We start from the raw sequence: 16,649 nt of genomic DNA, 5'->3' as shown, positions 1-16,649 counted from the left end.
CTCTAAACTTTATCCAAAACTAGGTGCCCTGTACAGAAACAAATCTTGCCTCAGCCCTACAGTAAAGGAAAAGATTGTACAGCAAATGCTGATGCCTATCTTGGATTATGGGGACATAGTATATGCACCTGCTCCGCAAACTCACCTTAATAAACTAAATACGTTATATAACTCGCTCTGCCGCTTTGTGCTACAATGTAACTACAGGACCCACCATTGTGACATGCTAAAAGAACTAAACTGGCTGTCGCTGGAATCCAGACGCACCCTCCATCTTTCCTGCCTTGTCTTTAAGAGCCTTTCTGGGAAGCTCCCACCCTACCTGAGCAGAATGCTCTCCCCTGCTATTCCCACCTCCTATAACCTCCGATCCAATAACAGCACATTATTTAGCTTGCCTCAATACAAAAAAAAAGCAGCTCGATCCTCCTTTTCCTACAGAGCGCCACAATTATGGAATGACCTCCCTCACACTTTAAAAACTTCCCCAAGCCTAAAATCCTTTAAGAGATCCCTCTATACATATCTCAAAACAGAATGCTCCTATCATGGTTAAATATTTCATACCTGCTCTATGTTAAATGTTTGCATATAATGTGTATTTTTATTATTGTTTTTGTATTTTATTGTACCCTATTGTATCAATGCAATGTTTTGTGATCCCAGGACATACTTGAAAATGAGAGAAATCTCAATGTATCCTTCCTGGTAAAATATTTTATAAATAAATAAATAAATAAATAAATATAGATACAATACTATGCCTGTGATACACATATAGATACAATACTTTGTCTGTGATACACATATAGATACAATGCTATACCTGTGATACACATATAGATACAATACTATGTCTGTGATACACATATAGATACAATACTATTTCTGTGATACACATATAGATACAATACTATGTCTGTGATACACATATAGATATAATACTATGCCTGTGATACACATATAGATATACTACTATGCCTGTGATACACATATAGATATGATACTATGCCTGTGATACACATATAGATATGATACTATGCCTGTGATACAAATATAGATAGAATACTATGCCTGTGATACACATATAGATATAATACTATGTCTGTGATACACATATAGATACAATACTATGCCTGTGATGCACATATAGATACAATACTTTGTCTGTGATACACATATAGATACAATGCTATACCTGTGATACACATATAGATACAATACTATGTCTGTGATACACATATAGATACAATACTATGGGGCCTAGTTATCAAGCCGTCAACCTCAAATACGCTGGAATTCCGCAGCGTATTTGTGGCGAGGCTGATTCGCCTTAGTTATCAAAGGCTCCAGACCGGCAAAAGTAGAATTTTGTGACATAAGCTTCGATCCGCCGGACTCAGTCCGACACAGATCGATTCTTACGTCACTCCAGATGTTCCGCACACAAGTGCGGCACAATCTGACTACTTTTGCTAGTTATCAAATGACTAGCAGGTACGCTCGCCACTTTTCCGGCCCAGCGTACCTGGTTTTCAAACCGCCACCCCTGGAGGCGGCGGATCCCATAGGAATCAATGGGAGTCTGACCATAGCGAAAGTACAAGTTCGCTGCTGCCAGACATCCCATTCATTCCTATGGGAGCTGTCTACACCTAACACCCTAACATGTACCCCGAGTCTAAACACCACTAATCTGTCCCCCCTACACCGCCGCAACTAAATAAAGTTATTACCCCCTAAACCGCCGCTCCCGGAGCCCACCGCAAGCTACTCTATACATATTATCCCCTAAACCGCCGCTCCCGGAGCCCACCGCAACTATAATAAATGTATTAACCCCTAAACCGCCGCTCCCTGAACCCGCCGCAACCTATATTAAATGTATTAACCCCTATCCTGCCCCCCCTATACCGTCTCCACCTATAATAAAATTATTAACCCCTATCCTGCTGATCCCGCACCTCGCCGCAACTAAATAAATAGTTTAACCCCTAAACCGCCGCTCCCTGAACCCGCCGCAACCTATATTAAATGTATTAACCCCTATCCTGCCCCCCCTACACCGTCGTCACCCATAATAAATTTATTAACCCCTATCCTGCCCCCCACTACACCGCCGCCACTGTAATAAAATTATTAACCCCTAAACCTAAGTCTAACACTAACCCTAACACCCCCCTAACTTAAATATTAATTAAATAAATCTAAATCATATTTCTATTATTAACTAAATTAATCCTATTTAAAACTAAATACTTACCTTTAAAATAAACCCTAATATAGCTACAATATAAATAATAATTATATTCTAGCTATCTTAGGATTTTATTTTATTTTACAGGCAACTTTCAATTTATTTTAACTAGGTACAATAGCTATTAAATAGTTATTAACTATTTAATAGCTTACCTAGCTAAAATAAAGAGAAATTTACCTGTAAAATAAAAACTAACCTAAGTTACAATTACACCTAACACTACACTATACTTTAATAAATTATTCCTATTTAAAACTAAATACTTATCTGTAAAATAAACCCTAAGATAGCTACAATGTAATTAATAATTACATTGTAGCTATTGTAGGATTTATATTTATTTTACAGGTAACTTTGTATTTATTTTAGCTAGTTAGAATAGTTATTAAATAGTTATTAACTATTTAATAACTAACTAGCTAAAAGAAATACAAAATTACCTGTAAAATAAATCCTAACCTAAGTTACAATTAAACCTAATACTACACTATCATTAAATTAATTAAATAAACTACCTACAAATAACTACAATTAAATACAATTACATAAACTAACTAAAGTACAAAAAATAAAAAAAGCTAAGTTACAAAAAATAAAAAAATAAGTTACAAACATTTTAAAAATATTACAACAATTTTAATCTAAGCCCCCTAATAAAATAACAAACCCCCCCAAAATAAAAAAATGCCCTACCCTATTCTAAATTAAATAAAGTTCAAAGCTCTTTTACCTTACCAGCCCTTAAAAGGGCCATTTGTGGGGGCATGCCCCAAAAAGTTCAGCTCTTTTGCCTGTAAAAGAAAAATACAACCCCCCCCAACATTAAAACCCACCACCCACATACCCCTAATCTAACCCAAACCCCCCTTACAAAAACCTAACACTAATCCCCTGAAGATCATCCTACCTTGAGTCGTCTTCACTCAGCCGAGCAGCGATGGAACCGAAGTGGACATCCGGAGCGGAAGAAGTTAATCCTCCAAGCGGCGCTGAAGAAATCTTCCATCCGATGAAGTCATCATCCAGGCGGCGCTGAAGAAGTCTTCGATCTGGGTGATGTCATCTTCCAAGAGGCTCTGAAGAGGTCTTCTATCCTTGCGATGTCATCTTCCAAGCCAGGTCTTGAATCTTCATCCCGCCGACGCGGAACATCCTCCTTTCCCGACGAACTACCGACGAATGAAGGCTCCTTTAAGGGACGTCATCCAAGATGGCGTCCCTTGAATTCCGATTGGCTGATAGGATTCTATCAGCCAATCGGAATTAAGGTAGGAAAAATCTGATTGGCTGATGGAATCAGCCAATCAGATTCAAGTTCAATCCGATTGGCTGATCCAATCAGCCAATCAGATTGAGCTCGCATTCTATTGGCTGTTCCGATCAGCCAATAGAATGCGAGCTCAATCTGATTGGCTGATTGGATCAGCCAATCGGATTGAACTTGAATCTGATTGGCTGATTCCATCAGCCAATCAGATTTTTCCTACCTTAATTCCGATTGGCTGATAGAATCCTATCAGCCAATCAGAATTCAAGGGACGCCATCTTGGATGACGTCCCTTAAAGGAGCCTTCATTCGTCGGTAGTTCGTCGGGAAAGGAGGATGTTCCGCGTCGGCGGGATGAAGATTCAAGACCCGGCTTCGACGATGACCTCGCCCGGATAGAAGACTTCTTCAGCGCCTCTTGGAAGATGACCTCGCCCGGATGGAAGATTTCTTCAGCGCCGCTTGGAGGATCACTTCATCGGATGGAAGATTTCTTCAGCGCCCCTTGGAGGATAACTTCTGCCGGTCCGGATGTCCTCTTCAGTTCCATCGGTGGCTCGGCTGAGTGAAGACAACTAAAGGTAGGATGATCTTCAGGGGATTAGTGTTAGGTTATTTTAAGGGGGGTTTGGGTTAGATTAGGGGTATGTGGGTGGTGGGTTTTAATGTTGGGGGGGTTGTATTTTTCTTTTACAGGCAAAAGAGCTGAACTTTGGGGCATGCCCCCACAAAAGGCCCTTTTAAGGGCTGGTAAGTTAAAAGAGCTTTGAACTTTTTTAATGTAGAATAGGGTAGGGCATTTTTTTTATTTTGGGGGGGGGTTGTTATTTTATTAGGGGGCTTAGATTAGGTGTAAGTAGCTTAAAATTGTTGTAATATGTTTTTAAATGTTTGTAACTTTTTTTTTATTTTTTGTAACAGCTTTTTTTATTTTTTGTACTTTAGTTAGTTTATGTAATTGTATTTAATTGTAGTTATTTGTAGGTAGTTTAATTAATTAATTTAATGATAGTGTAGTGTTAGGTTTAATTGTAACTTAGGTTAGGATTTATTTTACAGGTAATTTTGTATTTCTTTTAGCTAGGTAGTTATTAAATAGTTAATAACTATTTAATAACTATTCTAACTAGCTAAAATAAATACAAAGTTACCTGTAAAATAAATATAAATCCTAAAATAGCTACAATGTAATTATGAATTACATTGTAGCTATCTTAGGGTTTATTTTACAGGTAAGTATTTAGTTTTAAATAGGAATAATTTATTAAAGTATAGTGTAGTGTTAGGTGTAATTGTAACTTAGGTTAGGATTTATTTTACAGGTAAATTTCTCTTTATTTTAGCTAGGTAGCTATTAAATAGTTAATAACTATTTAATAGCTATTGTACCTAGTTAAAATAAATTGAAAGGTACCTGTAAAATAAAAATAAATCCTAAAATAGCTACAATATAATTATTATTTATATTGTAGCTATATTAGGGTTTATTTTATAGGTAAGTATTTAGTTTTAAATAGGATTAACTTAGTTAATAATATAAATATGATTTAGATTTATTTAATTAATATTTAAGTTAGGGGGGAGTTAGGGTTAGTGTTAGACTTAGGTTTAGGGGTTAATAAATTTATTACAGTGGCGGCGGTGTAGGGGGGGCAGGATAGGGGTTAATAAATTTAATATAGGTTGCGGCGGGTTCAGGGAGCGGCGGTTTAGGGGTTAAACTATTTATTTGCGGCAAGGTGCGGGATCAGCAGGATAGGGGTTAATAACTTTATTACAGAGGGCGGCGGTATAGGGGGGGCAGGATAGGGGTTACTAGGTATAATGTAGGTGGCAGCGGTGTCCGGGAGCGGCGGTTTAGGGGTTAATACATTTATAAGACTTGCGGCGGGGTCTAGGAGCGGCGGTTTAGGGGTTAGTAACTTTATTTAGTTGCGGGGGGCTCCGGGGGCGCCGGTATAGGGGGTAGAACAGTGTAGTTTAGTGTGAGTGCTTAGTGACAGGCTAGCAAGAAAGCTGTCAAACAGCCGAAGAGCAGCGAGATCGGATGTGTGATAACTCTCACAGTCCGCTGCTCATCGCCCCGCGGCTTTTTGACAGCTTTTTTTGATAACTTAGGCGTATTTTTTCAGGTCCGCGGCGGCGAAGGTAGGCGAGCTTAGGCGGGCGTATTGGGCCGGCGAAGTCAGAAAAGTTGACGGCTTGATAACTACCCCCCTATTTCTGTGATACACATATAGATATAATACTATGCCTGTGATACACATATAGATATACTACTATGCCTGTGATACACACATAGATATGATACTATGCCTTTGATACACATATAGATATGATACTATGCCTGTGATACACATATAGATACAATACTATGCCTGTGATACACATATAGATACAATACTATGTATGTGATACACATATAGATACAATACTATGCCTGTGATACACATATAGATATGATACTATGCCTGTGATACACATATAGAAATGATACTATGCCTGTGATACACATATAGATATAATACTATGCCTGTGATACACATATAGATATGATACCATGGCCTCTAGTTATCAAGCCGTCAACCTCAAATACGCTGGAATTCCGCAGCGTATTTGTGGCGAGGCTGATTCGCCTAAGTTATCAAGCCCTACACACCGGGAAAAGTAGAATTTTGTAAGCTACGATCCGCCGGACTCAGTCCGACACAGAACGATTCTTACGTCACTCCAGATGTTCTGAACGCAAGTTCGGCACAATCTGACTACTTTTGCTAGTTATCAAATGACTAGCAGGTACGCTCGGCACTTTTCCGGCCCAGCGTACCTGGTTTTCAATCAGGCGGCGGATCCCATAGGAATCTGACCATAGCGAAAGTTCATGTTCGCTGCTGCCCGACATCCCATTGATTCCTATGGGAAGTGTCTACACCTAACACCCTAACATGTACCCCGAGTCTAAACACCCCTAATCTGCCCCCCCTACACTGCCGCAACTAAATAAATGTTTTACCCCCTAAACCGCCGCTCCCGGAGCCCGCCACCACTCTAATAAACTTATTAACCCCTAAACCGCCGCTCCCAGACCCCGCTGCCACCTACATAATACCTATTAACCCCTATCCTGCCCCCCCTATTCCGCCGCCATCTATAATAAATTTATTAACCCCTATCCTGCCGATCCTGTACCCCGCCGCAACAAAATAAATAGTTTAACCCCTAAACCGCCACTCCCGGACCCCGCCGCAACCTATATTAAACTTATTAACCCCTAATCTGCCCCCCCTACACCGTCGCCACCTATAATAAATTTATTAACCCCTATCCTGCCCTCCCTATACCGCCGCCATCTATATTAAACTAATTAACCCCTAAACCTAAGTCTAACCCTAACCCTAACACCCCCCTAACTTAAATATTATTTTAATAAATCTAAATAAAATTACTATTTTTAACTAAATTAATCCTATTTAAAACTAAATACTTACCTATAAAATAAACCCTAATATAGCTACAATATTACTAATAGTTACATTGTAGCTATTTTAGGATTTATTTTTATTTTACAGGGAAATTTGAATTTATTTTAACTAGGCACAATAGCTTTTAAATAGTTATTAACTATTTAATAGCTACCTAGTTAAAATAAAGACAAATTTACCTGTAAAATAAAAACTAACCTAAGTTACAATTACACCTAACACTACACTATTATTAAATAAATTATTCCTATTTAAAACTAAATACTTACCTGTAAAATAAACCCTAAGATAGCTACAATGTAATTAATAATTACATTGTAGCTATCTTAGGATTTATATTTATTTTACAGGTAACTTTGTATTTATTTTAACTTGGTAGAATAGTTATTAAATAGTTATTAACTATTTAATAACTACCTAGCTAAAAGAAATACAAAATTACCTGTAAAATAAATCCTAACCTAAGTTACAATTAAACCTAACACTACACTATCATTAAATAAATTAAATTAATTAACTACAAATACCTACAATTAAATACAATTAAATAAACTAACTAAAGTACAAAAAAAAAACTAAGTTACAAAAAATAAAAAAATATTACAAGATTTTTAAGCTAATTACACCTAATCTAAGCCCCCTAATAAAATAACAAAGCCCCCCAAAATAAAAAAATGCTCTACCCTATTCTAAATTACGAAAGTTAACAGCTCTATTACCTTACCAGCCCTTAAAAGGGCCTTTTGCAGGGCATGCCCCAAAGTATTCAGCTCTTTTGCATTTTAAAAAAAAATACAACCCCCCTCAACATTGAAACCCACCACCCACATACCCCTACTCTAACCCACCCAATCCCCCCTTAAATAAACCTAACACTACCTCCCTGAAGATCATCCTACCTTTATCCGTCTTCAGCCAGCCGACCACCGATGGAACAGAAGAGGACATCCGCAGCGGCCGAAGTCTTCATCCAAGGGGCGCTGAAGAGGTCTTCCATCTAATAGAAGTCTTCATCCATGCGGCGTCTTCAATCTTCATCCATCCGGAGTGGAGCGGAGCCATCTTCAAAGCAGCCGACGCGGAGCCATCTTCATCCACCGACGCCTACTCGCTGAATGAATATTCCTTTAAGTGACGTCATCCAAGATGGCGTCCCTCGAATTCCGATTGGCTGATTGGATTCTATCAGCCAATAGGAATTAAGGTAGGAAAAATCTGATTGGCTGATCCAATCAGCCAATCAGATTGAGCTTGCATTCTATTGGCTGATTGGAACAGCCAATAGAATGCGAGCTCAATCTGATTGGCTGATTGGATCAGCCAATTGGATTGAACTTGAATCTGATTGGCTGATTGGATCAGCCAATCAGATTTTTCCTACCTTAATTCCGATTGGCTGATAGAATCCAATCGGAATTCGAGGGACGCCATCTTGGATGACGTCACTTAAAGGAATATTTATTCGGCGAGTAGGCGTCGGTGGATGAAGATGGCTCTGCGTCGGCTGCTTTGAAGATGGCTCCGCTCCGCGATCTTCAGGGGGATAGTGTTAGGTTTTTTTAAGGGGGGATTGGGTGGGTTAGAGTAGGGGTATGTGGGTGGTGGGTTTGTATTTTTTTTAACATGCAAAAGAGCTGAATACTTTGGGGCATGCCCCGCAAAAGGCCCTTTTAAGGGCTGGTAAGGTAATGGAGCTGTTAACTTTCGTAATTTAGAATAGGGTAGGGCATATTTTTATTTTAATAACTATTGTACCTAGTTAAAATAAATACAAAGTTACCTGTAAAATAAATATAAATCCTAAGATAGCTACAATGTAATTATTAGTTATATTGTAACTATCTTAGGGTTTATTTTACAGGTAAGTAATTATTTTTAAATAGGAATAATTTAGTTAATGATAGTGTAGTGTTAGGTTTAATTGTAACTTAGGTTAGTTTTTATTTTACAGGTAAATTTGTCTTTATTTTAACTAGAAAGCTATTAAATAGTTAATAACTATTTAATAGCTATTGTGCCTAGTTAAAATAAATTGATATTTGCCTGTAAAATAAAAATAAATCCTAAAATAGCTACAATATAATTATTAGTAATATTGTAGCTATATTAGGGTTTATTTTATAGGTATGTACAGGTGGCCCTCGGTTTACGCTGGTTCAATTTGCGCCGTTTCAGAATAACAACCTTTTTTTTCAGTCATGTGGCTGCTATTGAAAAGCTTTTGGAAAGCAATGCACTAATTAAAATAGCCAGTAGGTGGAGCTGTCCGCTTGTTTTGCAGCAAAGTTATGCAACTTAACAGCCTTAAATTGATCTGTATACACAGATCAGACCAGATCTATCGAGCAACAAGTTTTAGCAGGCACTTCCCTATTATCTTCCTGTCCAGCTGCTTGAGGTGAGGGTGCCTAACTGCTTATTAATCACTGCAGATTGAAATGCATAGAATAGGTGAGAGAGAACTGATTGCAGAAAAATGCAAGTAAAAAAATGTTTTTGTTCATTAAACTTAGTTTGATGATGATGCAGTCTGTTGTGTGATTATTTTATTAGGTGATGTTTAACAAATGTTTTTGTTCATTAAACTTAGTTTGCTGATGATACAATCTATATTTTTAGGTTTATAATGCTGTTTAGCATTTAAAGTCTTCATTTCAAAGCTTTAAAAGTAATGTATTAGGTGTTACTTATGACAATTTTGAGAGGGACCTGGAACCTAACTCCCTCACTTCCCATTGACTTACATTATAAACTGGGTTTTAATTTACAACGGTTTCGATTTACAACCATTCCTCCTGGAACCTAACCCCGGCGTAAACTGAGGGCTTCCTGTATTTAGTTTTAAATAGGAATAACTAATTTAATAAGAGTGATATTTATTTAGATTTATTTAATTAATATTTAAGTTAGGGGGGTGTTAGGGTTAGACTTAGGTTTAGGGGTTAATAATTTTATTATAGGTGGCGGCGGTATAGGGGGGTCAGGATAGGGGTTAATAAATCTATTATAGGTGGCGACGGTGTAGGGGGGCAGATTAGGGGTTAATAAGTTTAATATAGTTTGCGGCGGGGTCCGGGAGCGGTGGTTTAGGGGTTAATATATTTATTATAGTTTTGGCGGGGTCTAGGAGCGGCAGATTAGGGGTTAATAACTTTATTTAGTTGCGCGGGGCTCCGTGGGCACCGGTATAGGGGGTAGCATAGTATAGTTAGTGTGGCTGCTTAGTGACAGCTTATCAATAAAGCTGTAAAAAAGCCGAAGAGCAGCAAGATCGGATGAGTGATAACTATCACAGTCCGCTGCTCATCGCCCCGTACTTGGTGCTCGGCTTTTTGACAGCTTTTTTGATAACTTTGACGAACGTATTCAGGTCTGCGGCGGCGATGTGAGGCGAGCTTAGGCGAACGTATTGGGGCCGGCGATGCCAGGTAAGTAGACACGTTGATAACTAGAGGCCAATGTCTGTGATACACATATAGATACAATACTATGGGGCCGATTTATCAAGGTCTTAAGACCGCTGCTCCAAAATGAGTCCGCCTGCTCTGATGCTGCGGACATCAATCTGCCCAATCTCATACGATCAGGCTTATTGACACGCCCTGCTACTGACCGGCATTGCACAAGCAGTTCACAAGAACTGATTGTGCAATGGTAAATGCCGACAGCGTATGCTGTCGGCATTTATTGATGTCTGTCGGACATGATCCGCTAACGGATCATGTCGGACAGACCGATGATAAATCGGCCCCTATGTCTGTGATACACATATAGATATAATACTATAAGAGAATACAATAATGCATGTGACACGCATATGGATATCATGATAAATAAGAGAATATGAGACTTCAGTTTCTTATCTGACTTTAAAATCTATGTTCTATACACGTGACACTGACAAGATGTCTATTTTTATACACTATTGTTTCATCTCTGACTCACACATTAACAAAATGTTAAGATTTGCTTGGATGGTTCATTCATATTTTTCTTTTTTGTTTACTTTTCTCAACATCATTTCCTGAAGTTTTACTAATTTTAGGTAATGATTTAAAGGACAAAATATTGTGAAAATACCCAGTTTCTGGTGAGCAGTTTGTGTCAATAAAGGTCACTTATAGTTTTGCTCCTAGGCAAGATGTTCTGGAGAGTTTCATTGTTTAGGGTATTGTAACAACAATGCAGGTATGTGAGTGAAACTCAGGTGCTGGAGTATTTGCATAGTATAGATCTAAGCCAATATACAATAATGAATATAGAGGAGTCCTGACTACACAAACAGGTATTTCTGCTTTGTGGGTCAGTGTTAAAGATCACAACATAACATAAGTTCAGTCTTGCTCTCCAAGGCAACACTCACATCTGTGCTGTTCATATACCTATCTTTGCAATAAGGAATAACTCTACTTGCCAAGAATTCACTTTTTTGTGAAAGAAAACATAATTTCTTTGGGCTAGAGGACATAGCAGACCTGAGTCTCCGGTGCTGTGTAAAGGACAAATCATTTCTCAGGTCAAAAATACAATGGAACAAAATACACTTGCTGGACTATGTCTGTTAATATTGGGTAAGTAATATAAAAGGTTTATACACCTTATAAACAGTGATAATGTTGTTTGTAGTAAACAAATATGAATAGATAGTCATACAGGTAAAATAGTAGGTCTGCTTGTGTTAATAAACGTGTAGGGTTTTTATATATTGTGTGTAGGTTTGTTGAATACAGGCAGTCCCCGGGTTACAGACATCCGACTTAAGTACAACTCGTACTGACAAACTGAGAAAATAGAGCTTTATCGCCAATTCTTCTTTCCAGGATAACCCAAAATACTCTAAATCCAATTGTCACAAGGACAGAAAGTGATGTGAAATTTGCTGAACAGGGGCACAGCTAGCGAAACAAACTTGTCCCTATGCTATCCAAAACTAAAAAAATGTTTGTCTAGAGTTTCACCTAAAACAAGTGCCTGCTCCAACTTACATACAAATTCAACTTAAAGGGACACTGAACCCAAATTTTTTTCTTTCTGGATTCAGATAGAGCATGAAATTTTAAGCAACTTTCTAATTTACTCCTATTATCAAATTTTCTTAATTCTCTTGGTATCTTTATTTGAAATGCAAGAATGTAAGTTTAGATGCCGGCCCATTTTTGGTGAACAACCTGGGTTGTCCTTGCTGATTGGTGGATAAATTCACCCACCAATGAAAAAGTGCTGTCCAGAGGTCTGAATAAAAAAAAAAAGCTTAGATGCCTTCTTTTTCAAATAAAGATATGAAAAGAATGAAGAAAAAATGATAATAGGAGTAAATTAGAAAGTTGCTTAAAATTGCATGCTCTATCTGAATCACAAAAGAAAAAATTTGGGTTCAGTGTCCCTTTAAGAACAAACATACAGAAAATATGTTGTTCGTAACCTGGGGACTGCCTATACAGTTTATTCAAACTCAATTTAATTTGTATTTTTATATTACTGTTTTTTAAAAATCATATCACAATAGCACACACATACACTTTTATATAGTTTATTATTTTTTTACCAAAATTTAAACAAACACCAAAGTCAATATTTTATTAATTATTAGTGTTAAAAAAAACAAATAATTATCACACTTGGTTAGATAATTTTATATATTTTATTGTTACAGATGTTTGATATATTTCATTAACAACTTGCGTATCACACACATACCAACAGGCACAAACATGCAAAACCGCAGTGCTAAACATTTTATTTATTACTAGAGTTAAAAAACAAACAGTGATCACATGTAATAACAAATAACAAGATATAATTTATTAATTCCTAGCATTAAAATAAATCCTGAATACACACACATTTGTATTTGCACAGAACTATTTTCAGCAGGAAACAGGCAGGGGAACAAGTATATACACGCAAGGCATCCAGCAGTCAGTTTGAAAAATGCCTCAAAATGTAGGTGAAACTGTTGGGATAAAGCAAAATATTTACTAGAATTGTGAATATTTCTGGTGTTATGATATTAAAGGGACATTCCAGTCAAAATTTAAATGTACTGACAAAAAAGCTTCTAGTAAAAGTTATCACTGTTTTATTGTTAACATTTTTCTCTGCATGTGCACGTGCACGTGAAGCACAGCTAGATATTGTCAGTGCACCCTCTTTTAAAATGCTGTAGCTGCTCAGAGCACCAGTGGGGCTTGTATCATGTCAGCAATTACAAAATTGAGTCATCAATAGATGGTACAAGCACCGTAGGCACTCTCAGCAAGTGCTGTGTTTAAAATGCTGGTGCACGGTGCATACTTTAATACACTTTTGAAACAGCTATAGATTTTATTAGAAGCATTTTTGCTAATACATGTATAATATACATATGTTTATATTTAAAACTTAAATGCATCCACGTGGATTCTAACTTTGTCTGGAATGTCCCTTTAAGGCCATTTCTACTGTAAAACAATGCACATTAGATGTTTGTTTTAAGTACAGTGCTAGAGAAATAAAATATAATTATAAAAGTCTAATCTATTTGCTAAAGTTTATTCATGGGCTCATAGTTTCACTAAGAATGAATGCTACAAGTTCTATTCAATTCACTAACGTTTGGGGTCATTTGCCATTTGTTTTATAGGATAACACAATAAACTTACGCCTAGATTTAGAGTTCTGCGGCCAAAGGGGTGCATTAGCTACGCGTGCTTTTTTCTCCCCGCACCTTTTAAATAACGCTGGTATTGAGAGTTCTCAGAAGGGCTGCGTTATAGGCTCCAAAAAGGGAGCGTACAGGCATATTTACCGCCACTGCAACTCTCAATACCAGCGGTGCTTACGGACGCGGCCAGCTTCAAAAACGTGCTCGTGCACGATTCCCCCATAGGAAACAATGGGGCAGTTTGAGCTGAAAAAAAACCTAACACCTGCAAAAAAGCAGCGTTCAGCTCCTAACGCAGCCCCATTGTTTCCTATGGGGAAACACTTCCTAAGTCTGCACCTAACACCCTAACATGTACCCCGAGTCTAAACACCCCTAACCTTACACTTATTAACCCCTAATCTGCTGCCCCCGCTATCACTGACCCCTGCATATTATTTTTAACCCCTAATCTGCCGCTCCGTACACCGCCGCAACCTACGTTATCCCACCTACCTACAATTATTAACCCCTAATCTGCCGACCGGATCTCACCGCTACTCTAATAAATGTATTAACCCCTAAAGCTAAGTCTAACCCTAACACTAACACCCCCCTAAATTAAATATAATTTTATTCTAATGAAATAAAATAATTCTTATTAAATAAATTAATCCTATTTAAAGCTAAATATTTACATGTAAAATAAACCCTAATATAGCTACAATATAAATAATAATTATATTGTAGCTATTTTAGGATTAATATTTATTTTACAGGCAACTTTGTATTTATTTTAACCAAGTACAATAGCTATTAAATAGTTAATAACTATTTAATAGCTACCTAGTTAAAATAATTACAAAATTACCTGTAAAATAAATCCTAACCTAAGTTACAATTAAACCTAACACTACACTATCAATAAATTAATTAAATAAACTATCTACAATTATCTACAATTAAATCAACTAAACTAAATTACAAAAACAAACAAACACTAAATTACAAAAAATAAAAAAAGATTACAAGAATTTTAAACTAATTACAACTACTCTAAGCCCCCTAAAAAAATAACAAAGCCCCCCAAAATAAAAAAATGCCCTACCCTATTCCAAAATAAAAATTGAACAGCTCTTTTACCTTACCAGCCCTTAAAAGGGCCTTTTGCGGGGCATGCCCCAAAGAAAACAGCTCTTTTGCATTTAAATAAACATACAATACCCCCCCCCAACATTACAACCCACCACCCACATACCCCTAATCTAACCCAAACCCCCCTTAAAAAACCTAACACTAAGCCCCTGAAGATCTTCCTACCTTGTCTTCACCACGCCGGGTATCACCGATCCGTCCAGAAGAGGGTCCAAAGTCTTCCTCCTATCCGGCAAGAAGAGGTCCAGAAGAGGGTCCAAAGTCTTCATCCTATCCGGCAACAAGAGGAGATCCGGACCGGCAAACATCTTCATCCAAGCGGCATCTTCTATCTTCTTCCATCCGGCGTGGAGCGGGACCATCTTGAAGCAGCCGACGCGGATCCATCCTCTTCTAACGACGTCCTAAGTCCGAATGAAGGTTCCTTTAAATGACGTCAACCAAGATGGCGTCCCTCGAATTCCGATTGGCTGATAGGATTCTATCAGCCAATCGGAATTAAGGTAGGAAAAATCTGATTGGCTGATTGAATCAGCCAATCAGATTCAAGTTCAATCGGATTGGCTGATCCAATCAGCCAATCAGATTGAGCTCGCATTCTATTGGCTGTTCCGATCAGCCAATAGAATGCGAGCTCAATGCGAGCTCAGTGTATATGTATGTTAGTGTGTGTGTTTATGAGTGTGTGTGTATGCGTGTTAGTGTGTGTGCATGTATGTTAGTGTGTGTGTGAGTGTCTGTGTGTATGTATGTTAGTGTGTGTGTATGTATGTTAATGTTTGTGTGTGTATGTATGTTAATGTTTGTGTGTGTATGTGAGTGTGTGTGTATGTATGTATGTGAGTGTGTGTATATTTCAGTGTGTGTTTGTGTTTATGAGTGACTGTGTGTGTGTATGCGTGTTAGTGTGTGTGCATGTATGTTAGTGTGTGTGTGAGTGTCTGTGTGTATGTATGTTAGTGTGTGTGTATGTATGTTAGTGTTTGTGTGTGTATGTGAGTGTGTGTAAGTATGTATGTGAGTGTGTGTATATGTCAGTGTGTGTTTGTGTTTATGAGTGACTGTGTGTTTGTATGTGTGTTAGTGTGTGTCCATGTATGTTAGTCTGTCTGTGTGTATGTGAGTGTGCATATGTGTATGTGAGTGTCTGTGTGTGAGTGTGTGTATGTATGTTAGTGTTGGTGTGTGTATGTTTGTGTGTGCGTGTTTGTATAGTACATATATCCCTGTAATATTTTAAAACTGTAGGAATCTCCCTGCTATAATTATGATTAATATAACGTTTTTTTCTCATATCTACTAGGTTTTCTGAATAAAACAGTTTCTGGTATATGGAGGCCCTATATATTTATTGAATCCTACTTAATAGTCACTGATCTTTGAGAACATACAGCTGTTAAGCACATATGCTCTGCTTCAATTACTGCTCATATTGTACAATATGCGTCTGTAGTTTCTGACCCACCTACATGCTGTGTCATTCTTATCTGTTACTGACATCAGTCACACACTCTCTCTGGATCTCTAGAACTGTCTATACTTGTTTTGTCTGTCTAAATATATTTTTAGACGTTGCCTTCCCAGTGTTTTTTCATGTTGTGATTGACAAATAGATTTGTTTGATTTGGGTCAGCTATTATTGTACCGCTGTACACAGAATGATTTTTCTTTTTTTTTTTTTTCAAGGAATTATCCAAGTGGCACAGGCAACAGGTAATGACTATGCACACCCAACCTAACCTCCAAATATCATTTCTGTACAGTTTACACATCCTTCAGTGTATTTGTGCCTAAACAGCTCTGCTAGTCAGAGATTATACATAGAAAATATATATATTATATAGATGGTTTTTACATTTATGC

The 16,649-nt window shown here is 37.5% G+C and overlaps 1 protein-coding gene across 1 annotated transcript in view; it reads left to right on the top strand.

Moving 5' to 3' along the window:
* The window catches only part of LOC128641613 (uncharacterized), a 116,602-nt gene that overhangs the window by 59,313 nt on the left and 40,640 nt on the right, over positions 1-16,649 (top strand). The window contains exons 7-8 of the mRNA XM_053694151.1: positions 11,473-11,580; positions 16,473-16,499. Of these exons, the coding sequence (XP_053550126.1) occupies positions 11,473-11,580; positions 16,473-16,499 (135 nt within the window). The remainder of the gene's footprint in view (positions 1-11,472; positions 11,581-16,472; positions 16,500-16,649) is intronic.

The sequence above is a fragment of the Bombina bombina genome, chromosome 11 (genome assembly GCF_027579735.1).
Source record: "Bombina bombina isolate aBomBom1 chromosome 11, aBomBom1.pri, whole genome shotgun sequence".
In the NCBI taxonomy this organism is placed as follows: domain Eukaryota; kingdom Metazoa; phylum Chordata; class Amphibia; order Anura; family Bombinatoridae; genus Bombina; species Bombina bombina.
This window is presented reverse-complemented; position numbering and strand designations above follow the sequence as displayed.